The sequence below is a fragment of the Oncorhynchus nerka genome, linkage group LG23 (genome assembly GCF_034236695.1).
Source record: "Oncorhynchus nerka isolate Pitt River linkage group LG23, Oner_Uvic_2.0, whole genome shotgun sequence".
Classification (NCBI taxonomy): domain Eukaryota; kingdom Metazoa; phylum Chordata; class Actinopteri; order Salmoniformes; family Salmonidae; genus Oncorhynchus; species Oncorhynchus nerka.
In genome coordinates this window covers 49,857,724-49,882,888 of record NC_088418.1, presented here as the reverse complement: position 1 = coordinate 49,882,888, position 25,165 = coordinate 49,857,724, and the positions used below count along the sequence as shown (strand labels likewise).

The 25,165-nt window shown below is 45.4% G+C and overlaps 1 protein-coding gene across 1 annotated transcript in view; it reads right to left on the bottom strand.

Annotated features, from left to right (window-relative positions):
• LOC115106991 (metallophosphoesterase domain-containing protein 1) overlaps positions 1-25,165 on the bottom strand; it is a 42,441-nt gene that overhangs the window by 9,696 nt on the left and 7,580 nt on the right. Inside the window, exon 4 of the mRNA XM_065008196.1 lies at positions 14,445-14,670. Coding sequence (XP_064864268.1) covers positions 14,445-14,670 — 226 coding nt within the window. The remainder of the gene's footprint in view (positions 1-14,444; positions 14,671-25,165) is intronic.

Here is a 25,165-nt window from a genome sequence, read left to right as displayed (position 1 = left end):
AGGGGGGCAACCAGAGAGACAGCTAATGAATGTGTGTATGCTATAGGAGTGTGTGTGTGTTCATTTCAAGTTTTCTATTTCTCAGAGAAGCCAAGTGGATGCAGTCACACCCCATCATCATCACCTCAGCTTGAGTTAATTAAGACAAACTGTCGACTTAACGACCCTAATAACAGCCTGGAAGGGGAGGAAAACACACAAACACACACACACTGAGTCACGACATACACTCTGCTTGTGTGCTCTTATTAGACTGAGTGTATGTGCGTGTACTGTATACGTGTATGAGTGTGTACAGTATGCACACCTGGGTAATACTAAAGGGGGTTGCTGTGCTGTCACTCGTCACTCCTAAGAGCTGAGATCTTCTTATTAAACTCCCTGCCTCCCCGCACCACTTGACGTGTGTCTCCGTACATGATCACCCCCCCCCCCCCCCCCCCACACACTAACCTCGTTAAGAGCCTGTTTCAATTAAAAGTGTTCTGGGGTGGGAGAGGTCCATTGGGACTCCACTGCTCAGATAGAGGTCAACAGAGCTGCTTAGAGATGCTATTAGCGTCTTCCTGTTCTCATTTACTCATTCACTAGCCTGGAGGCTAGGTGGGCTAGTTCAAACACAGGCTACTGACTGTTAACACTGCTTCCTATTACTGGGTAATTACACACAAACAATACATTCTACTCTGAGGGAACTTCTCTCTGTCAGTATTAGATACTAGTAAATACTGCTAGGTACTCTATGTCCTCTGACTGTCTGATATCTCCTATTGTCCTCTTTGTTTAGTCTACTCCATGAGCCTGTGAGGAGCCATTTTAAAATGAGTCAGTTTAAGAAGCAGAACACTGCTTCTGTCCCATTCTCTCTATCGTACAGAATAGGATTAAAATCTTTCAATAGGAAAGTTATAAATTAATTTACACACACACACACACCCACACCCACACACACACACACACACACTGGTACATGGAAGCATGAGAAAGTTTGACTCCAAGAAGACGCTATTTCATGTTACAGAGAAATACGTTACTTTCTCTTATCCATTATTAATCCCAACTCTAAACCTTTCTCAGCGCACACTATTCTCCCTCCCACACACAATAGTTAATGTACAGACTTTGATGTTTAATCACGACTACCACACACACAAGCCAGTCCACCCGGCAAGATTGATCCTCACAGCAGGACTACTGAGACAGAGGGAGGGATGGAGGGAGAGAGAAGGGGAAGGGGAGGGAGAGGGACAGGGAGAGGGAGAAGAGAGGGACGGACAACGACACTGATGCAGAGAGAGAAGGAGATTGAAAGAGAGAGAAAGAAAGGGAGTGGGATAGAGGGGAAATAAGAGATGGGGAAGGAGAGAGAGAATGCTGAAAGGCAGAGTACTGTATATCTGACTGACAGTATGGAGGATAAGAAATGTGACAGGGCCCAGCCCAGCCTGCAGTAACTGAAAGGTAGCTGGTTCGAATCAGCCGTTCTGCCCTGTAGCAAGGCTGTTAACCCCCGATGGTGTCGATTAAAGGCAGGCCCCTACACCTCTGATTCAGAGAGGTTGGGTTAAATGTGGAAGACACATTTCGGGTTGAATGTACCCTCCCATTCTTCCTGTCACCATCTTGTCCTTATTTAATCTTTCATTCTCCATCTTCATTTGATCTATCCACGTACCATAACTCAACCCATCTATTCCTCCTATATTTCTGTCATCTAGTGAGCCCACTCTCTCCCTCCCTCTCTTCCTGTCTAATCTCACCTCTCCACCTCTTTACCTCCAACTGCCCCCATCCCCACTTCCCCTCTCTCTGTGGAGAGGCAGATTGGGGACATATTGGCCCTCAGCGTGACTTATGTAACACCCAGCAGGTTCAGGAGGAACCGAGGAGCACCGGGCTGACACACACACACACACACGCACGCTCAAAATTCAGAAAGAAATATGAACACGCACAAGACACCGAAACAGGGAAACTGTATCAGTAAATGTTGACCCACGGGAAATCAAGCAATGCTGTTTTGTAGTCAGTCTCTCCTCCCATCTTTCCCCCTCTCAGCGCCTGTGTGCGTGTCTCTGTAATGGCTTAATTGCAGGTGACTGGTGAGCGCGGTAATGGTCTAAGCACTGGATGGGTGGAGGATTAGGTGACGGACTACCACCGAGCTCTCATCCACTAAACACAGTACAGTCACTGAGCTACACCAATCAATGTCTGGCCCCGGGGCTGACACACACACACACACCTGCACAACTCCCTCTGAGCTGATATACACGTTTTGATATACACAATACACCCCCATACAGCAGTAGTCTCAGAGTGTCCAACCATCCTGGTGAAACTGGAGCAGACCAAGGTGGCGTCGCAGAGCCCATCTGTGACAGAGTGCAGGGAGATCTGCCCACACACACACACACACACACACACACACACACACACACACACACACACACACACACACACACACACACACACACACACACACACACACACACACACACACACACCAACCAACCAAGCCTCATCAACAAAACAGTGATGGGTACAGAGACACTTGTCTTGTGTGAAGTCTGAAAGGCCTGGTTCTCTGGACCAGTAGCAGTCAGCCTCACAGCTGTGCTCATTCACAGCTTCACACTCATCAGCAGCACCAGCACACAACCCAAGAACCCCCACCACCTCCAATGTTAGGTTTAAAGCCAGGCATGTTCTTATAGGGTTTTCTCAAAGGAGAGCATATATTCTGCCTATAAAAACCTTATATTTATTGAACTAGAAGCAGCACACAACAATATTATACAGCTGTGAAGCTGCCTGTACATTTCCTATTGAAAATCTACATTTCTTTATCAAATCAAGCTGGTTTCATCCATTCCCACAGCGAGCCCCGTCAATGAAGAGCAGCTGCTGTCTAAACCAACCACTAACCCTCACCTCCCCCCATAAATCCCAGAGCTCCCACCTGTGTTTGTCACCCCTCCCTCCCTCCCATATCTACTCCTCCACTGTGTCATTAATTCTGCTTGTTTGGTGAAATGCTGAAACATTGTTCCCACCGCCCCTTGTCGATCACATACTCACTCACTCACTCACTCACTCACTCACTCACTCACTCACTCACTCACTCACTCACTCACTCACTCACTCACTCACTCACTCACTCACTCACTCATCACTCACTCACTCACTCACACACACACACACACACACACACACACACACACACACACCTGGCAGGTCTCTGTCTCCCTATAGACTGATGTTTCCCACATTTAATAAAATGCAGGCAGACTTCCTCGATGAGGGATGGAGGGAATTAGGAGAGGAGAGGAAAACAGGGGGGGAAGAGAAAGATATTATATACTGTAGGGAGAAGGAGAGACCGATAGACAAAGACAAAAAAGAGAACAATGAATTAGAAATGGAAAAAAAGAGTGATACAGACGTACCACCAGATAGATAAAGAAAGAAAAACGAGACAGACAGAGAGAGAGAGAGAGAGAGCAACAGAGGGACTGATGCGTAGGGTTAGTGACAGATGAATAGATGTCTCTTGTTCCTGCTCTCCTCTCTTCCTCTGTCCCTCTCTTCCTCTTCCTCTCCCTCTCTCGCCTGCCTGCTGCTGTTCCTCTGTAATCAAGTTGGATGTCAGAAAAGACAAACGCATCCCTGCCCTCCCTCACTTTCCTCTTCTCCATGCCCCCCCCCCCCCTCACTTTTTTTTAGAAACAGTTAGGAAAAGTACGGATCAGCAGAAACTAGCCCAGTCAGAATCTCAGAATCTCAGAGGAAACCGTGTTTGATCAGGGACAGAGCCTCTTACACAAGTCTCTCCTATACCTGTGCTATAGCTTACACAGCGTACGCTTCACAATTGTACATCTGCACACACGTCAAAACTACATCAGTGACATGCATTAAAGTGGGACTTAGGAAAGACTAGTAGTTAAACAGACACATGACTTTGAATGAACTTAACACAACAGAATATGACATCTGGGTCGTTCACTATCGTATTATCACTAATATTTCTGGTGTTTTACATCGCACCATAAAGCAGCAAGGGAAGCTCTGAAACTAAATCAGGCTAAAAGCATTTCTTCCCGTATTAACCCGAGAGAACGAGGAAGGAACACTTTTATTGACAATGTTTCAGGAATTTAATGCCCTTTTTCAAATAAGTATTTTAACCATGAATTTAGCAGTTACAATACAGTTGCCAATACAATCTCAAGCAATATGCAGTAAACAGAATTATATCACCCTCTCTACCTAATCAATAGACTAAAGGTCGACCGATTATGATTTTTCAACGCCGATACCGATACTTGGAGGACCAAAAAAAGCCGATACCGATTAATCGGCCGATTTTATTTATTTGTAATAATGACAATTACAACAATACTGAATTAACGGTTATTTTAACTTAATATAATACATCAATAAAAATCTATTTAGCCTCATATAAATAATGAAACATGTTCAATTTGTTTTAAATAATGCAAAAATATGAAATATGTGCCATGTAAAAAAACTAACGTTTGAGTTCCTTGCTCAGAACATGAGAACATATGACAGTTGGTGGTTCCTTTTAACATGAGACTTCAATATTCCCAGGTAAGAGATTTTAGGTTGTAGTTAATATAGTATTTATAGGACTATACCATTTGTATTTCATATACTTTTGACTATTGGATGTTCTTATAGGCACTATAGTATTGCCAGTGTAACACTATAGCCTTCCGTCCCTCTCCTCGCCCCTACCTGGGCTCGAACCAGGAACACATCGACAACAGCCACACTCGAAGCAGCGTTACCCATCGCTCCACAAAAGCCACGGCCCTTTGCAAGGGGAATAACTACTCCAAGTCTCAGAGCCAGTGACGTTTGAAACGCTATTAGAGCGCACCCCGCTAACTAGCTAGCCATTTCACATCGGTTACACCAGCCATTTGGCTGATAGGCTTGAAGTCATAAACAGCGCTGTCCTTGCGAAGAGCTGCTGGCAAAACGCACGAAAGTGCTGTTTGAATGCTTACGAGCCTGCTGCTGCCTACCATCGCTCAGTCAGACTGCTTTATCAAATCATAGACTTAATTACAACATAACACACAGAAATACGAGCCTTTGGTCATTAATATGGTCGAATCTGGAAACTATCATTTCAAAAACAAAACGTTTATTATTTCAGTGAAATATGGAACTGGTCGGTATTTTATCTAACGGGTGGCACCCCTAAGTCTAAACATTCTTGTTACATTGTACAACCTTCAATGTTATGCCATAATTACATAAAATTCTTGCAAATTAGTTCGCAATGAGCCAGGCTGCCCAAACTGTTGCATATACCCTGACTCTGAGTGCAATGAACGCAAGAGAAATGACACAATTTCACCTGGTTAATATTGCCTGCTAACATGGATTTCTTTTAGCTAAATATGCAGGTTTAAAAATATATACTTCTGTGTATTGTTTTTAAGAAAGGCATTGGTGTTTATGGTTAGGTCCAGTCGTCCAACGATTGTGCTTTTTGCGCAAATGTGCTTTTGTTAAATCATCCCCCAGCATTGCATCGATTATATGCAACCCAGGACATGCTAGATAAACTAGTAATATCATCAACCATGTGTAGTTATAACTAGTGATTATGATTGATTGATAGTTTTTTATAAGATAAGTTTAATGCTAGCTAGCAACTTACCTTGGCTTCTACTGCATTCGCGTAACAGGCTCCTCGTGGAGTGCAATGAGAGGCAGGTGGTTATTGCGTTGGACTAGTTAACTGTAAGGTTGGAAGATTGGATCCCCCGAGCCGACAAGGTGAAAATCTGTCGTTCTGCCCCTGAACAAGGCAGTTAACCCACCGTTCCTAGGTCGTCATTGAAAATAAGAATGTGTTCTTAACTGACTTTTAATGTGTTCTTAAACTAGTAAAATTAAGGTATATAAAAAAAATATATATAATTTTTTTTTTAAATCGGCAAAATCGGCGCCCAAAAATAACGATTTCCGATTGTTATGAAAACTTGAAATCGGCCCTAATTAATCGGCCATTCCGATTAATCGGTCGACCTCTACAATAGACTGCTCACAAGGTTCCAATATTAAGACACGTAGTCACACTATGACACGCCTGTCATGGATCCCTATGAAATGCACTGTCAGGAATAGATACTGTGCATGGTCATGACATGCTCTGTGAGTTTCTCCAGATTCTGTAGCCAACTACCCCGAACAAAGAACCCCCCTCCTCGCTCCCCCTATTCCTGGCTGGGTAGTGCAAGGTACTGAGAGATGACAAATCTGCTGGGTCATGAGAGACGACTTCATGTCCAGCGATAATGAGCTCCCGTCGGACGCTGCTCTCACAGGATGCTCAGAGACACGTTTCACTAACGTTGCCGCTAGGGTGGGGGGGGATTTCATGTGGACGTCCACATGCCGCCACCTATGTCTTCTCGCAAAGTGGATACACTTGAAAGAATGTGTGAAAGAGAAAGGAAGGAGAGAATGAGAGAAGAGAAACATGGGAAAAAAGAGACTGACAGACAAAACAGACAGAGAGGAAGATTGGCAGACAAAGAAAGACTAAGAGGATGAGGAAGTGAGTCTCTCTGTGGATGTACATGTTCAATGTGTGTGTTCGTCAGCAGCGTGTGTGTGTGTGGAGAAGTAGGGGTGTAGGCAGCACCTGCTTCCAACATCCTGTAAGCCTCCCTTGTTGCAGCAGGTGGAGGAAAGCTGCAGCAGCCCAGTGTGTGTTTGGGTGTTGTGTGTGTGTGTGATGAGAGCAGGTGGGTGAGAACTGTGTCATATGGAGGTGCCTGGAGCGGCACTGGAGAGAGGGGTCCAAACTCTGCAGGCATCGGGGGGGGGGGACGAGGACAGAGGAGGGCCAAGAAAGAAAGAGCGGAGGGGACAGTGAGAGGACAACATATGCCAGCAAGGTTCCCCTTAAAAATGTGTCTGTGCGATGACCCACCTAATGCTTAAAGTAGTGATGTTGTATCAAGCCAGCGCTCATGATGTTAAAGCCATGAGTTGACCTACCATTTGGATAACACTGATCTGGGTCAACATGGTCATAAAGGTCCAACGCACAGTAATCTGAACTTCCCCCTCCACTTTGAAGTAAACTGCAGATTGAGTAGAATATCTGACATCTCTAGCCTCTTATACCTGACACTAGCCCTCCTACACGTTCTCCTGTGTCCATACCTGCCCATACGCCATTCATCCACGGTCTAGTCTGACTCCACTCAAAATACCTCTATAGAGTGCCACAGGCAGACAACAGGTCTTTGCCGTATTTTGATTCCCATGGTTGAGCCTAGACTGCTGCCTGCCTACCTGCCTGCCTGCCTGCTTGTCTCATTTCCACTGTTCCCTAATAACAACCGTGGCACTAGTCGCTAACCCTGTTAGCGTAGAACATAATGCATTCCCATTTAAATAGCATTTAGAAGCGCTAGGGAGGCACATTTGTCCCTTCCTGTTCTAAATAATGACCAATTACCATGGAGGAAGAGGTGGCTTCACAGGGGAGGAGTGACAGTCGAGACGACAGTGGGGAAGACAGGGAAGAGTGGAGAGATGGGGGAGGGGCTTTCCTTTTTAATTGGTGGCAGATCTCAATGTGACGTGTATCTTTTCTTCTTCTTATGATTCTGCAGAGGGGGGGGGGGGGGAATAAGGAGGAAGTGGGTAGAAGAGGTAGGGAGAGAGGGGGAGAGAAAAAGCGGGATGAGGCAAAAAGTGAGGGGAGGAGGGAAAGAGCGAGAGAGAAAGAGGGCGAGAGAAAAAGAGAGGGACTAGCATGTGTCTAAGCTGTGTTTGTCTTGGAGGGATAATGTGCGTTAGCTACATCCACTACAGTCTAATTCTGTCCAGAAAAGCTGTTGGACTTCTCCCCCCCCCTCCTTCAGAGTGATAGTTGCCTTGGCAACCGTGGCAAATCTTCCCTTTGTCAAACAGATGTCCCATTTAGTTGGAAATTAGAATGTGTAAAAACCCACGAGACACAAATTATTTCAAAGTTCTCTGGTGGACAGAGGGAGAGAGAAGAACAGGAAAGAAAGGAAAAGAAAAAGGAGGGCCTTCTACTGTTACTCCCTCCCTCCCATCCACCAGTCTCCTGTGCATAAGGAAACACACTGATTCGCCAAAGATAGAGGTTGATGGGTTGGTAAGGGTGGGGTGAAAATATGGCAGGCGGGGGGGGAAGAGTGACCCCTGTTTTGAACCAGTGCTGGGCATCATGGCAGCACACGTGCCAGCACAGCAGAAGGGTCTGATATAGAGGACAGAGACACCCTAAGGGGGAAGAAATCACCCCACACACACAAACACTCACAGCATCATACAACCCCACTCACACCCCTGATGCCTTTTTGGACAAGCATTCCTGGTCCTCTAGACTGGTTCTGACTATGTGGTCTAATTGTGGTCAACAAGGACACTGACCAGTGACTGCTCACTGCCTGACCCGACTGATACCGCAAGGGAGAAACTATACGCTGAGAACAACACTATATCTGTGTGTGTGTGAGCAAGAAACAGAGAGAAGAGGGAGAACATATGGATAGAATCACTTTAATTCAGAATTAATATGAAGCCCACATGCCTTGGAGAGGGGAATCAAGGAGAATGGCCTACAGCACCACACACACACACACACACACACACACACACACACACACACACACACACACACACACACACACACACACACACACACACACACACACACACACACACACACACACAAAGTATTTCCTCTTGAGGCCATTTAACAGGTAATTTAAAGAGAAATCCCTACAGGGAAACGACACACTAAACGTCTTCTCCTCCTCTCCTCCCTCGTTCATTCTCTCTCTCCCTCCCTTCATAACACCTCACCATAACAGTGTGTATACTCACCTGCAGGTACAGAGACTGACAGCACTTAGAGAAAGAAAACGAGAATGGAGGAAAGAGATTAAAGAACAAAGAGAATCTACGAAGGAGGGAAAGTGACAAGTGTTGAAGTAGGCCGTTATCTCTCCCTTTTCCCCTCCAAACCTTAAGTGGCCGTTTATTACTACTCAGTGTTCATCACAGGGTACCTCACTGTCCCACTTGGGGAATACACCTCAACCACTGGAAACAGGCGATGTGGAGGAACAAGAGAGAAAGAAAAAAAGAGGAGGGAGAGAGAAGGATGGGTAGAGCACAGGGTTGCAGGGGTTTTGGGACAGTCTCTGAGCACATCAGAATTTAATTTAGCAAGGACCCTAGTGAGCAGCCCTACAAAAGCAACACCCACGACGAGACACTACTGTAGCTAGCTAGCGCACACATGGAAGGACGATCTCTCCCTCTCTCCCTCCCTCCCTCGTTATAATATCCTGTAAGAGATGTTCAGCAGTAACAGCTAGAACTCTTAGACAAACTCCAAAGAGGTCAAATGACCTTCATCATTTCTACATCATTAGAGTCATTATATAAAACCCCTGGAGTATTCTGTCCCTCTCTCCCTCTGCCACTCTCCACCCATCCTCTCAGTCTACATCAAAACACCTGTTAATTAAAAACACAGAGAAAGAGGAGAGATCTCTCCTTCTTTCCATCCCCCCTTCATCAGAGAAGTTTTCAAAACAGGGGGAGCAGGTATTCTGTCCCTCACCATGAATCAAAGAGAGGAGAGGGGGAGGAAGAGGGGGAGGAAGAGGAGAAGACTCTCTTCATCTCTTTAGTTTTTCTGATGAGCTTTCTTAATTGGGACACTATAGAAAGAAGTGAAATCCTAAATAATTAAAAAATCTAATTAAGGAGTCTTTTGCATCTCCGTGCTTAATTATTCCGTGCGGAGAGCAGTGGGGAGCGATACATTTCTCCCTTTTTCATTAAAAAAAAAGTCTCCTCATCCCACCACTCCCCCATCAATAAACAGCTCCTGATTTCGCTCCTCTGTCCTCCCCCTCTCTCTCTCCCGCCGCTCTTCAGATGTGTGTGTGTCTCTGTGTGTGTGGTGTGTGCCGTCCTTAGAGACTGTCATTATGAACACTTAGAGAGAGTTAACCCATTAGTTCATTCCACAGAGGACGCCGCTATAAGGCCTCTGTTACTCTCTTCATCCCCCTCTTCTCCATCTCTCCCCCTTTCTCGCGCTCCTTTCTCCATTCCTGCCTCTCAATCTCTACATCTCTCTTTCTTTACCCCATTCTCTTACCTTCTTTCTACACCCTCTCCCTTTTACCTCTCTCTGCAATACTATTCCTATCACCCTACTATATCTCTCTCTCAGGAGAAAACCAGTGAAGAGAGAGTGAAATACTGTGAGGATCTATGTGGAACTAAAGCTGTAGAAAGAACATGTTTAAAAGGACATGTTTAACTACAAGGTGATCATTCATTGTTCCGTCCATGAGCAAGGTGAGGATGACACAGTTGTGTTGATGATAACTGAATCACAATTCAATTCATTGTTTAAGGGATTGGTTTACGATGAATTGAATCAGGCCCACACAGTCTCTGCTAATCATTTAAATAGGCTACATCATTTATAGTTCACTTCTTGGCTATACCAGTAGGGCGCACACACACACACACACACACACACACACACACACACACACACACACACACACACACACACACACACACACACACACACACACACACACACACACACACGCACCACAGTGTTGTGATCTCCTTAATTAGCCATGTGATTAGCTACATTGGAAGTCTGCAGTGAAGCGAGGAGCTCTCTCCCCTGTGTAAAACAAAACGTGTTCCGAGACCTCGGATACACTCTGACACACACAGCTGTAGACTACACTAATGCTGCCACCTCTGCCCTCTCTGACACACTCAAAATAGAAGGCCTAAAATTCCAAACACAGTTGAGCAGGTCTACATTTTTTAAAAACTTGCTCGTTCCACTTTGTCCTGCTTCTCCCCTTTTCCCTCGTACCGCTGTGTTTCTGTGCTTCTGCGTTGTGTAGTGGATTCTCTGCCTCGTTTGGGCTTTGAAAAGACGACTACTGTGGCTAATTCCCATGCCTCCCACACTACTGTTAGACTATGGTTTGGGGCTCTACTGTTCTGCCTCCATCACACACACACACACACACACACACCTTCCATTCTGTCTCCCCGTCCCTTTAGCTCCGAGACGCGGGGTGGCTTTGCGATACGCCCATGACAAATGACTTGTAAACTTGCATTACTGTCAGAACAGGAACAGAGGCACACACACACACACACACGCACACACACACAACTGCTCCCCATGCTGTCCTTTTGATTCCACATTTCAGAGAATGACAAATTGTTAGGATTCGGGTAGGATGCAGCATGCTATGTTCGGATCTAATTTTGTCTGGAGCCTGGGGGGTAGGGATAGGGATGGTGGAGCTGTGAGTGTGTGTGTGTGTGTGTGTGTGTGTGTGTGTGTGTGTGTGTGTGTGTGTGTGTGTCTGTGACGGAGACAAGGGATGGACAAGGAAGCACCGTGCTGCGAGCAACCTGCCATCAGACCCCCACGAGGAGAGAGGGACGGATGAAGGGATAGAAAAGAGAACGAGTGATTGAAGGATGACAGAACAGAAGTAAAGACGGATGGAGGGATGGGGAGAAGGAAAGATATGGGTTTGGAACAGGGCTTTGTGGAATAGTGATGGCTGAGGGGATTGAGGGAAAAGAATGGAGGAAATGAGACAGGGAGAGATAAGGGGAAGAAGGGAGATGGAGGGAGGGAGAGTGACTGGAGCAGAGGGGAGAGTGACTGTGCTGTTACAGTTCATTCAGGCCAGACGACTTGCCAGGGCAGGAGACACAGGCAGACAGACAGGCTTCTCTCCTCCCACCACCCCGAGGCTACAGTACAGGTTGGCCACGGGCCATAAAGCAGTGCCAGCCTGGCATCGCCATGGAGACGGGACTGGAGAGGGTAAAGCAGGCGCTGTCCCACTGCTCCTGACAGAGATTAGAGATAGAAAGAGACATCCTCGTTCCCCTGTGCTCCCCACTGCCGAGCCAGCGACATGTGGAGCGCACAGACAGACAGGTGGATTGAGGGAGAGAGAGGGATGAGGAGAGGTAGAGAGATAGAGGAGCAGACAGGTGGATTGAGGGAGGGATGAGGAGAGGTAGAGAGATAGAGGAACAGACAGGTGGATTGAGGAGAGAGAGGGATGAGGGATGAGAGAGAGGTAGAGAGATTGAGAGGAGCAGACAGGTGGATTGAGGGAGGGATGAGGAGAGGTAGGAGAGAGATAGAGGAACAGACAGGTGGATTGAGGGAGAGGGAGGGATGAGGAGAGGTAGAGAGATAGAGGAACAGACAGGTGAATTGAGGGAGAGAGAGAGGGTTGAGGAGAGGTAGAGAGATAGAGGAGCAGACAGGTGGATTGAGGGAGGGATGAGGAGAGGTAGAGAGATAGAGGAACAGACAGGTGGATTGAGGGAGAGAGAGGGATGAGGAGAGGTAGAGAGATAGAGGAGCAGACAGGTGGATTGAGGGAGAGGGAGGGATGAGGAGAGGTAGAGAGATAGAGGAACAGACAGGTGAATTGAGGGAGAGAGAGAGGGTTGAGGAGAGGTAGAGAGATAGAGGAGCAGACAGGTGGATTGAGGGAGAGGGAGGGATGAGTAGAGGTAGAGAGATAGAGGTACAGACAGGTGGATTGAGGGAGGGATGAGGAGAGGTAGAGAGATAGAGGAGCAGACAGGTGGATTGAGGGAGGGATGAGGAGAGGTAGAGCGATAGATGCACAGACAGGTGGATTGAGGGAAAGAGAGAGGGATGAGGAGAGGTAGAGAGATAGAGGAACAGACAGGTGGATTGAGGGAGAGAGAGGGATGAGGAGAAGTAGAGAGATAGAGGAACAGACAGGTGGATGGAGGGAGAGAGAGAGGGATGAGGAGAGGTAGAGAGATAGAGGAGCAGACAGGTGGATTGAGGGAGGGATGAGGAGAGGTAGAGAGATAGAGGAGCAGACAGGTGGATGGAGGGAGGGATGAGGCGAGGTAGAGAGATAGAGGAGCAGACAGGTGGATTGAGGGAGAGGGGAGGGTTGAGGAGAGGTAGAGAGATAGAGGAGCAGACAGGTGGATTGAGGGAGAGGGAGGGATGACGAGAGGTAGAGAGATAGAGGAGCAGACAGGTGGATGGAGGGAGGGATGAGGAGAGGTAGAGAGATAGAGGAGCAGACAGGTGGATGGAGGGAGGGATGAGGAGAGGTAGAGAGATAGAGGAGCAGACAGGTGGATTGAGGGAGAGAGAGAGGGATGAGGAGAGGTAGAGAGATAGAGGAGCAGACAGGTGGATTGAGGGAGAGGGGAGGGTTGAGGAGAGGTAGAGAGATAGAGGAGCAGACAGGTGGATTGAGGGAGAGGGAGGGATGACGAGAGGTAGAGAGATAGAGGAGCAGACAGGTGGATGGAGGGAGGGATGAGGAGAGGTAGAGAGATAGAGGAGCAGACAGGTGGATGGAGGAAGGGATGAGGAGAGGTAGAGAGATAGAGGAGCAGACAGTGTGGAGAGGGGAACACACGGAGCCTCCAGCTGGAGTCCCCCTGTACTGGAGGAACAGAGCCTTGGGCTGCTGCAACACACACACACACACACACACACACACACACACACACACACACACACACACACACACACATGCGCACACACACACAGGCACGCTAACACACACACACGATTTCATCTGCCTTCTGTGGTAAGCCTACTGCACAAGCCAAGCCCAGCCGGTGTTACTGAATTGAAGCTGTGTACACCATTCTTCCTCTCACACCCTCAGTCTTCAGTTCTCTCCTGCTTCATTTCTCATTCACTCTCTCTGTCCCTCCCTCCCTCCCTCCCTCTTTCTTCATCTCTCTCTCTCCCTTTCCCTCTCCATTCTCTCTCTCGCTCTCTCTCACCCCTTCTCACTATCTCAACACACCTCAGGCATCTCTCTATAGCGGCTATTCCTCTAACTCAAGGGACCCCACTATCTCAGCAAACCAATTACCTAACATAGGGGGCCCCACACGCACATCCCTCCCAAAAACACACTACCTCTGGGGCCCCTCACCAAAAACACATGGACACACCAAAAACACAAAAACACTGCATCATGGAGCATTGGTCACACACACACACACACACACACACACACACACACACACACACACACACACACAGCCTGGCGCTGCCCGGGGAGAGAAAACAGGAGAGGAGAGGAGAGAGGGTGAAAAAGAAGAAGGAACCATAGCTAGAGAGGTAACCATGAAAAAAAAGAGCATGGGAGGAAGTGTGTGGAGGGGAGAGTGAGTGAATGACTGACAGGACAGTAAGTGGAGAGGAAGGACAAAGTGGTTGTGAGAGAAGATTGATAGATAGAAATAGATCAAGTAGTAAGAGTGTTGTCCACTATCAGGTATACTGCAGTTACAGAGTTACCCACCAGGGGGAGCCATAGATGCGGAAGCCGCGTACGGTGACCTCTGAGTCCTGCAGGTAGATACAGTTGGTGAGCAGGGACTGGACGTTCTCATAGTTCTCTGGTTTCAACTTGGAGGCTGATGGGAAGTAGTAGAAGTCCTGCTTGATCAGGTCAGCCATGAACTCCTGGTCAAAGGTCAACTCATGGTTCCCCGCAATCACTATCTTTATGTCATAGGGCAAGGTGCCTGGGAGGGAGAGGAGAGAAAGGAGAAAATGGACCATCAGTTCAAAAGTAGTCCACACCCATTCAACAAACTTCTACAGGTGCAACAGAGTACACAAATCCAATGGAAAAATATCATTAATTGATACGGAATGTCTTTATTTTTGTCTCGTCTGTCATGGGTCATACTAGCTCCGATCCATCTTAGTTGCAATAGTGTCAACAATCATATTTGTTTTGTTCATTCTCACAAAGACATCTCTCATCTGACAGTCACAGTTCCATTAATCACAGGTAACAAAGGAATAGGAAAGGAAATATTTCACGGAACCTTCAATACACTTATTTCATTATTTAGCATTTTTTTTAAATTTTAGGAATATTATAAATAAAAGGATTTTAGAACTATAGTAAATATCAAACATATTCTATTAGAATAACCATTTTCTACATGAGCCATTGCTAGCATATCTTTATCATAGATGGGCCCTTCATCCAAAACCAGTCAATAATCGTGTACTGTAACTCTTCCTCCTCCTCCTCCTCTAATTGTCTATTCAGAGATGGGCACAGTGGGGACAGTCCATCGATCCACGTTGCCTGTCCAACACTGTGGCAGGCCAACACACACACATCTACATATCCCCTAATGTTTTCAAAGGGTTGATGAAAAAACCTTGTGAAAACCATGACAAATCTGGGGGTCTTCTTTGTCTAGGAGACGTGAGACGCATCGGCGTTTGTCAGGTAGCACGGTTGATGGAGACTTCAATCGCTGTGCGTTTTTTGACAATTACTGCGAGAACGATGTGGCATGCTGTGTGTGTGTGTGTGTGTGTGTGTGTGCGTCGTGCTGCTGAAAAGGAGTAATTAAACTCAGCTTTAGGAGAGGCTGACAACTCAAGAGACGGCTCTGTCACAACAGCCAGTCAGAGAACAGTGACAGCATCCAGAGAGACAGAAGGTGGGGGGGGGACTAGCTAGGCTGGATGTAACACATTTTGTTCTTGCATGTAAACTTTATTTATTGGGTTATTGTACAGATAGACATAATGGCAATAAACTGTATAGACCTTGATTTCAGTTTTTCTTACTCATAGAAACAACAAAATAACCTAAACCATAAGAATGAACTTACAACATGATTTTTGCACCTGAAAACAAAGGCAAGTTTACATAAAGGCATGATTTAACAGCAAACAGTGAACATCACAAAGAAGAGTCACAACTCACTTGTAACAACCATATAAATAGAATTATTATTTTTCAATGGTTCCAATAAATGGTCACAATGTGCAGCCAGAAAAATAGTGGAATGTGTACAGTAGCATTCCAAGTGTTCCACTGTTCAGAGAAATAGTGGAATGTGTACAGTAGCATTCCAAGTGTTCCACTGTTCAGAGAAATAGTGGAATGTGTACAGTAGCATTCCAAGTGTTCCACTGTTCAGAGAAATAGTGGAATGTGTACAGTAGCATTCCAAGTGTTCCACTGTTCAGAGAAATAGTGGAATGTGTACAGTAGCATTCCAAGTGTTCCACTGTTCAGAGAAATAGTGGAATGTGTACAGTAGCATTCCAAGTGTTCCACTGTTCAGAGAAATAGTGGAATGTGTACAGAGTAGCATTCCAAGTGTTCCACTGTTCAGAGAAATAGTGGAATGTGTACAGTAGCATTCCAAGTGTTCCACTGTTCAGAGAAATAGTGGAATGTGTACAGTACCATTCCAAGTGTTCCACTGTTCAGAGAAATAGTGGAATGTGTACAGTAGCATTCCAAGTGTTCCACTGTTCAGAGAAATAGTGGAATGTGTACAGTGTTACTGTTCAGAGAAATAGTGGAATGTGTTAGTATTCCAAGTGTTCCACTGTTCAGAGAAATAGTGGAATGTGTACAGTAGCGTTCCAAGTGTTCCACTGTTCAGAGAAATAGTGGAATGTGTACAGTAGCGTTCCAAGTGTTCCACTGTTCAGAGAAATAGTGGAATGTGTACAGTAGCGTTCCAAGTGTTCCACTGTTCAGAGAAATAGTGGAATGTGTACAGTAGCGTTCCAAGTGTTCCACTGTTCAGAGAAATAGTGGAATGTGTACAGTAGCATTCCAAGTGTTCCACTGTTCAGAGAAATAGTGGAATGTGTACAGTACCGTTCCAAGTGTTCCACTGTTCAGAGAAATAGTGGAATGTGTACAGTAGTATTCCAAGTGTTCCACTGTTCAGAGAAATAGTGGAATGTGTACAGTACCATTCCAAGTGTTCCACTGTTCAGAGAAAATGGAATGTGGAATGTGTTCCACTGTTCAGAGAAATAGTGGCATTCAAGTGTTCCACTGTTCCAAGTGTTCCACTGTTCAGAGAAATAGTGGAATGTGTACAGTAGCATTCCAAGTGTTCCACTGTTCAGAGAAATAGTGGAATGTGTCCACAGTTAGTTCAGAGAAATTCCAAGTGTTCCACTGTTCAGAGAAATAGTGGAATGTGTACAGTGGAAGCATTCCAAGTGTTCCACTGTTCAGAGAAATAGTGGAATGTGTACAGTATTCCAAGTGTTCCACTGTTCAGAGTTCCAAGTGTTCCACTGTTCAGAGAAATAGTGGAATGTGTACAGTATTCCAAGTGTTCCACTGTTCCAAGTGTTCCACTGTTCAGAGAAATAGTGGAATGTGTGTATTCCAAGTGTTCCACTGCGTCATTCCAAGTGTTCCACTGTTCAGAGAAATAGTGGAATGTGTACAGTAGCGTAGTATTCCAAGTGTTCCACTGTTCAGAGAAATAGTGGAATGTGTACAGTAGTATTCCAAGTGTTCCACTGTTCAGAGAAATAGTGGAATGTGTACAGTACCATTCCAAGTGTTCCACTGTTCAGAGAAATAGTGGAATGTGTACAGTAGCATTCCAAGTGTTCCACTGTTCAGAGAAATAGTGGAATGTGTACAGTAGCATTCCAAGTGTTCCACTGTTCAGAGAAATAGTGGAATGTGTACAGTACCATTCCAAGTGTTCCACTGTTCAGAGAAATAGTGGAATGTGTACAGTAGCATTCCAAGTGTTCCACTGTTCAGAGAAATAGTGGAATGTGTAGAGAAATAGTGGAAGTACCATTCCAAGTGTTCCACTGTTCAGAGAAATAGTGGAATGTGTACAGTAGCATTCCAAGTGTTCCACTGTTCAGAGAAATAGTGGAATGTGTATAGTAGCATTCCAAGTGTTCCACTGTTCAGAGAAATAGTGGAATGTGTTCCACTGTTCAGAGAAATAGTGGAAGTACCATTCCAAGTGTTCCACTGTTCAGAGAAATAGTGGAATGTGTATAGTAGCATTCCAAGTGTTCCACTGTTCAGAGAAATAGTGTAATGTGTACAGTAGCATTCCAAGTGTTCCACTGTTCAGAGAAATAGTGGAATGTCCAAGTGTACTGTTCAGAGTAGCATTGCAAGTGTTCCACTGTTCAGAGAAATAGTGGAATGTGTACAGTACCATTCCAAGTGTTCCACTGTTCAGAGAAATAGTGGAATGTGTATAGTAGCATTCCAAGTGTTCCACTGTTCAGAGAAATAGTGGAATGTGTACAGTAGTATTCCAAGTGTGTTCAGAGAAATAGTGGAATGTGTACAGTAGTATTCCAAGTGTTCCACTGTTCAGAGAAATAGTGGAATGTGTACAGTACCATTCCAAGTGTTCCACTGTTCAGAGAAATAGTGGAATGTGTACAGTAGCATTCCAAGTGTTCCACTGTTCAGAGAAATAGTGGAATGTGTACAGTACCATTCCAAGTGTTCCACTGTTCAGAGAAATAGTGGAATGTGTACAGTACCATTCCAAGTGTTCCACTGTTCAGAGAAATAGTGGAATGTGTATAGTAGCATTCCAAGTGTTCCACTGTTCAGAGAAATAGTGGAATGTGTACAGTAGCATTCCAAGTGTTCCACTGTTCAGAGAAATAGTGGAATGTGTATAGTAGCATTGCAAGTGTTCCACTGTTCAGAGAAATAGTGGAATGTGTACAGTACCATTCCAAGTGTTCCACTGTTCAGAGAAATAGTGGAATGTGTATAGTAGCATTCCAAGTGTTCCACTGTTCAGAGAAATAGTGGAATGTGTACAGTAGTATTCCAAGTGTGTTCAGAGAAATAGTGGAATGTGTACAGTAGTATTCCAAGTGTTCCACTGTTCAGAGAAATAGTGGAATGTGTACAGTACCATTCCAAGTGTTCCACTGTTCAGAGAAATAGTGGAATGTGTCCAAGTGTTCCACTGTTCAGAGAAATAGTGGAATGTGTAGCATTCCAAGTGTTCCACTGTTCAGAGAAATAGTGGAATGTGTACAGTAGCATTCCAAGTGTTCCACTGTTCAGAGAAATAGTGGAATGTGTACAGTACCATTCCAAGTGTTCCACTGTTCAGAGAAATAGTGGAATGTGTACAGTAGCATTCCAAGTGTTCCACTGTTCAGAGAAATAGTGGAATGTGTACAGTACCATTCCAAGTGTTCCACTGTTCAGAGAAATAGTGGAATGTGTACAGTAGCATTCCAAGTGTTCCACTGTTCAGAGAAATAGTGGAATGTGTATAGTAGCATTCCAAGTGTTCCACTGTTCAGAGAAATAGTGGAATGTGTACAGTACCATTCCAAGTGTTCCACTGTTCAGAGAAATAGTGGAATGTGTATAGTAGCATTCCAAGTGTTCCACTGTTCAGAGAAATAGTGGAATGTGTACAGTACCATTCCAAGTGTTCCACTGTTCAGAGAAATAGTGGAATGTGTACAGTAGCATTCCAAGTGTTCCACTGTTCAGAGAAATAGTGGAATGTGTACAGTACCATTCCAAGTGTTCCACTGTTCAGAGAAATAGTGGAATGTGTACAGTAGCATTCCAAGTGTTCCACTGTTCAGAGAAATAGTGGAATGTGTACAGTAGCATTCCAAGTGTTCCACTGTTCAGAGAAATAGTGGAATGTGTACAGTAGCATTCCTAGTGTTCCACTGTTCAGAGAAATAGTGGAATGTGTACAGTAGCATTCCAAGTGTTCCACTGTTCAGAGAAATAGTGGAATGTGTACAGTAGCGTTCCAAGTGTTCCACTGTTCAGAGAAATAGCACAATGCCTTAAGTATCTATCTTCATCCTTTACTGACAGACAACCCAAGTGCCTTTTCCAGCCAATAAAAAGTATATCCTGAAAAAAGTTAACTCTTCATAACAGAGCCCCCCCACCAACATGGACTGGCCGGTATTCACACTTCTTTTTTTTCCTTTCACCCCCTTTTCTCCCCAAAGTCTTGTTCAGATTCCAACATGGTAGTTTGGCATGGAACGCCGGCTCAGTTTTGTAAAAGAAGTGAGAGAAGAGAAGGAAGTATACTCATGGACGTTGTTTTAAAGAAGAACTTGTGTCCAGACACCTTCCGGAGGCTTTGAGACGCCAAGACCTGCAGCCAGGAGGCTGTTAGGAGCTTCAGTTCATCTGATGACTTAAAGGGACATTTCATGTTCATCATCACCAGCACCACCCAAACATCAACATATGTGAAAATGGCACGTTTCTATGTTTTGTGTACGTCTTCGGTGTGCATCGTGTGATTTGAACCAATTATGAGTAGGCATTGCCAACTAATTGGTGGATGTCGTCATTGGAAACATTTATCTTCCTCAATGTTTTTTCCCTAGAAAATGCACCATTTTCACATATGTTGATGTTGTTGGTGGTGCTGGAGATGATGAATATTGAAATGTCCTTTTAAAGAAGATAAGCCTGCAGATACTCCTGGAGCAAGGACAACAGCAGAAGTTGGAACACACAGAACACCCGAAGCCTGATGTCCCATTTGCAGATGATCAGATAGAGGCTGTCAAATAGCCCAGGTTAAAGACGTCGGGATTCGGAGCTCCTTCACAGCAGAGGCCAAAGCATTTAATTGCACCCCTGTGGCCAAGGACTGAGGCAACACCTAGAGTGTCATCGTTTCCTATTTGTCCTACTTCCATTCCCATTTCCTCTGCCGCCTTATCTTGAAACTTTTGAAATGAATGACCTCTTAACAAAAAACACTGACCCAGTATATAAATTCAATTATGTCTATTTCCCTAGGTAGGATGTAACCGGAAAAAAATCCATCAAATACGTTCACTGGCCCTCAGTTAGGAGTGGAGTTAGGTCGACTGGAGTGAAGCATACCTCGTTCAGTAAACACGCCCCCGCATCCACCTCCATTCATTCAAGTTTTATGGGTGACATTTTAAAATCATGTTTGGTGAAAGGCTGAATCTGCATATTGTATGACGAGAATTATGGCCAGGAGCGTTTCCTGACTACATGACCTTACTAGGAAAAACTCCTGGTCCTATGTATTTTATGAACACCACCAGTGATCAAAACATTGTGTTCTTCCAATGAGTCAAAGCAGGCCGTGCTTGTCTCTCTTTATCAAACAGAATCTCCATACAGGCACAGTGGAACAATGTATCAACGCTCAAATCACCGTTCCACAATACAGTCACTCTCCCACATCCACAAAGCACACACGTTGGACACAATAACTCACTCAAACACAAAACTACATGAAGAAAGATGAATGCGATGCTTTTGAAAAGAGAAAGAAAGAGGTAGAGAGAGACTAATCCAAATATGCAGGCAGCAGAGCACTCTCTGCTGCTGTTAGCAACCATCTTTTCCCAACTTTTGTCTTAGATTTCAAAAGCCGCTTTCAAGCAACAAATAGTTTAAATTTCCCTGTGAATCACCCGCACAAAGCAGCCAGCATTCTGTGTTTCAGTTCAAAAGAAGTAATCAAATAAAAACACATGTACACACACACACACAGTAAAACACACTCAAAAACACACACAACACTTCTGTCTAAGTCTAAAACTTGTCTAAGCAGCCCTGCACTACATTCTCCTCCCAAGACACCCTGCAGAGGCACCCTCCCTCCCCCTCTTCCCTCCCTCTCCATCCCTCCCTCTCTTCCCTCCCGCCCTCTCCATCTCTCTCTTTCTCTCCATCCCTCCCTCCCTCCCTCTCTCTATCCCTCAGCCTCCCTTTATCCCTCTCATTTCCTCCCTCACTGTCCAGCGTGTGTGTGGTTTAATACAGACCCAGTGCTAACAGGGTTAGTTAAGGGGAGTGATCTGCTGTCTGAAGGGACCTGTGCTTGACTAGATACAGTGGAATGTGCTCTATACTGGCCTTTACAATAACCCCCAAATCCTCAATATCCTAGAAGCCGAGGAGGGCGGTTAGTCTGTGTGTCTGTGTGTGAAGCTTCCGGGGCTCCCGCCACCATTGTTCTGGTGTTCCGATGGGTGGTCCTTGCCCTTTGAAGAGGAAAATCCCTGTTTTGACCAAATCCATGGCATGTCGAGGGGGATTACTGCCCTTTGTGTGTGTGTGTCTGTGTGTGTGTGTTGGTGTGTGTGTGTACACGTATTTGTCTGTAAGTCCAACTTGTTCTAGCTGCCCATCGACATAACAGTGTGTATCTACCAGTACTTACTAATAATGTCTCCTGCACATTCAATCAAGTCATTCTATGCCATAACAGCCTAGTTGCATTGGTCTGTCTACAGAAGCAATAACTACTGTTTATAAGAAAAAAGACATGTTGAGACTCAACCTGGTTTAGCATTACAACGCCCATTCAGTGTGTGTGTGTGTGTGTGTGTGTCTAATCCCTCCCACCTGAACATGAAGCCATGAGGCAAATACACTCTCCTGTTTAAACACCACCCACACACCGCATTGGCACATACACAATCGAAAAAACACACAGAAACACACAAAAACACAAGCGACTAAGCAAGCAATGCTTCCAAAACACACACTCTGCCCTCACACACTACATCCCAGGAATCACACACACACATTTCATTTGCACCCGCCACCTAAACGCAAATCCGACAAAGACGGTAACACCATCCCCGGTCTAGTAGGTGGTCTCTGTCGTTCCTCTCACTCTCTCTCTTCATCTCTTGTTTCAGTCTTTCTCTCTTGCTGTTCCACTTCCATACCAAGCCCAGCACATACAGAAGACACAGCATCAAAATAGCAGCCTGTCCTGTTCTTTGTCACACAATGTCACATCAATATTCATCCAGTGAAAAGGGTGATGAGTCAGAATACAGCCAGAGACAGAGATACCCCCACTGGGCACGCATTACACTGAACTCAAAAGTGACTTTATTTTCTTACTAGCTCCGACCTTGCTGATAGCTACTTCATTGAAGAAAAATATACTTACTGTGACTGAGATATGTGGTTATCCAACCTAGCTACACCACAAGACCAAATGTATGTGGACACCTGGTCATTGAACATCTCATTCCAAAATAATGGGCATTAATATGGAGTCGGTCTCCCCTTTGCTGCTATAACAACCTCCACTCTTCTGGGAAGGCTTTTCACTAGATGTTGGAACATTGCTGTGGGGACTTGCGTCCGATCAGTCACAAGAGCATTAGTGAGGTCGGGCACTGATGTTCTAATTCATCCCAAAGGTGTTCGATGGTGTTGAGGTCAGGGCTCTGTGCAGGCCAGTCAAGTTCTTACACACCAATCTCGACAAACTATTTCTGTATGGACCTCGCTTTGTGCATGGGGGCATTGTCATGCTGAAACAGGAAAGGGCCTGCTACAAAGTTGGAAGCACAGAATCGTCTAGAATGTAATTGTATACTGTAGTGTTAACATTTCCCTTCACTGGAACTAAGAGGCCTAGCATGAACCATGGAAAACAGCCCCAGACCATTATCCCTGCCCCACCAAACTTTACAGTTAGCACTATGCATTGTGGCAGGTAGCGTTCTCCTGGCATCCGCCAAACCCAGATTTGTCCGTTGAACTGCCAAATGGTGAAGCGTGATTCATCACTCCAGCAAACGTGTTTTCACTGCTCCAGAGTCCAATGGTGGCAAACTTTACACCACTCCAGTTGACACTTGGCATTGCCCATGGTGATCTTAGGCTTGTGTGCGGCTGCTCAGCCATGGAAACCCATTTCATGAAGCTCTCTTGTTGGAATGGTGGCATCCTATGACGGTGCCACATTGAAAGTCACTAAGCTCTTCAGTATGGGCCATTCTACTGCCAATGTTTGTCTATGGAGATTGCATGGCTGCATGCTCGATTTTATACACCTGTCAGCAATGGGTGTGGCTGAAATAGCCGAATCCACTCATTTGAAGGGGTGTCTACATACTTGTATATATAGTGTATCTTAAGATGAATATAGTTTCCAAGATCATAAAAAATACAAACTTTACTTAATTGTAACCGATCTAAAAAGTTAGAACCAAGCCCCCCTCATCATCCACACCTCTGCAAACTACCCCAATTTACCGTAGGCATGCGCCAGTGTCAGCACCCGCAACATAGCTCTGAGCTCTGTACACCTCACCCCCTGCATCTGATACTCCCTGGCATTCCACACTGCCAACAAGTAACAAAACAAACAAATTTCACCTGCCCCAACAAGTAATTACCTAGACAGTCCCTCCAACTGTTGACTACACTAAATGTAGGTCCCCTCCAAGGTACACCAGCCCCCCTGGACATAGAAACAACAAGTGCTGCACTGTCTCCTCCTCCCCACTGATGGATCAAGGTGAGAGAGAGAGAGAAGACTGTGAAGAGAAAGACAGCACTCATGAAATGTTTATGATTGTATTTTCTATTACTGAGCTAAGGAGAGGGTTGGGGAGGGGTCATGAAGTGGACACAGAGTGCCTACACGGCAATCACATCATAGGAGTCAGCCATCTATTATTCAGGAGAAAAGGGGAGCAGAGGGGAACAGGTGCTAAATAAAGAGCAGTGCCATAGACACAGGAGTCTCTGAACTCTACAACCCAGAGAGAGACAGCCAGAGACACAGAGAGAGACACAGAGACACAGAGAGAGACACAGAAAGAGACACAGAGAGACACCCAGAGAGACACACAGAGAGAGACCCAGAGACATCCAGAGACACAGAGAGACACCCAGAGACACAGAGAGAAAGACACAGGGACACAGAGAGTCACAGAGACACACAGAGAGACACCCAGAGACACAGAGAGAGATACCCAGAGACACAGAGAGAGACACACAGACAGACACACACAGACAGACACACAGAGACACACAGAGTCACAGACAGAGACACACAGACACAGACAGACAGACACAGAGACAGACATACACAGAGATACAGACACACAGAGAAACACACAGAGACGCACAGAGAGACAGAGAGAGAAACAGAAACACAGAGAGAGATACCCAGAGACACAGAGAGACACACACAAACAGACAAAGAGACAGACACACACAGAGACACAGAGAGAGACACAGACAGACACACAGACATACACCTAGAGACAAAGACATACAGAGACACACAGACACACAGAGAGAAACACACAGAGAGACACAGAGAGACAGACACAGAGAGAAACAGAGTTAGAGACACAGAGAGACACATAGAGACAGAGAGAGACACAGAGAGAGACACAGAGAGAGACACAGAGAGACACAGAGAGAGA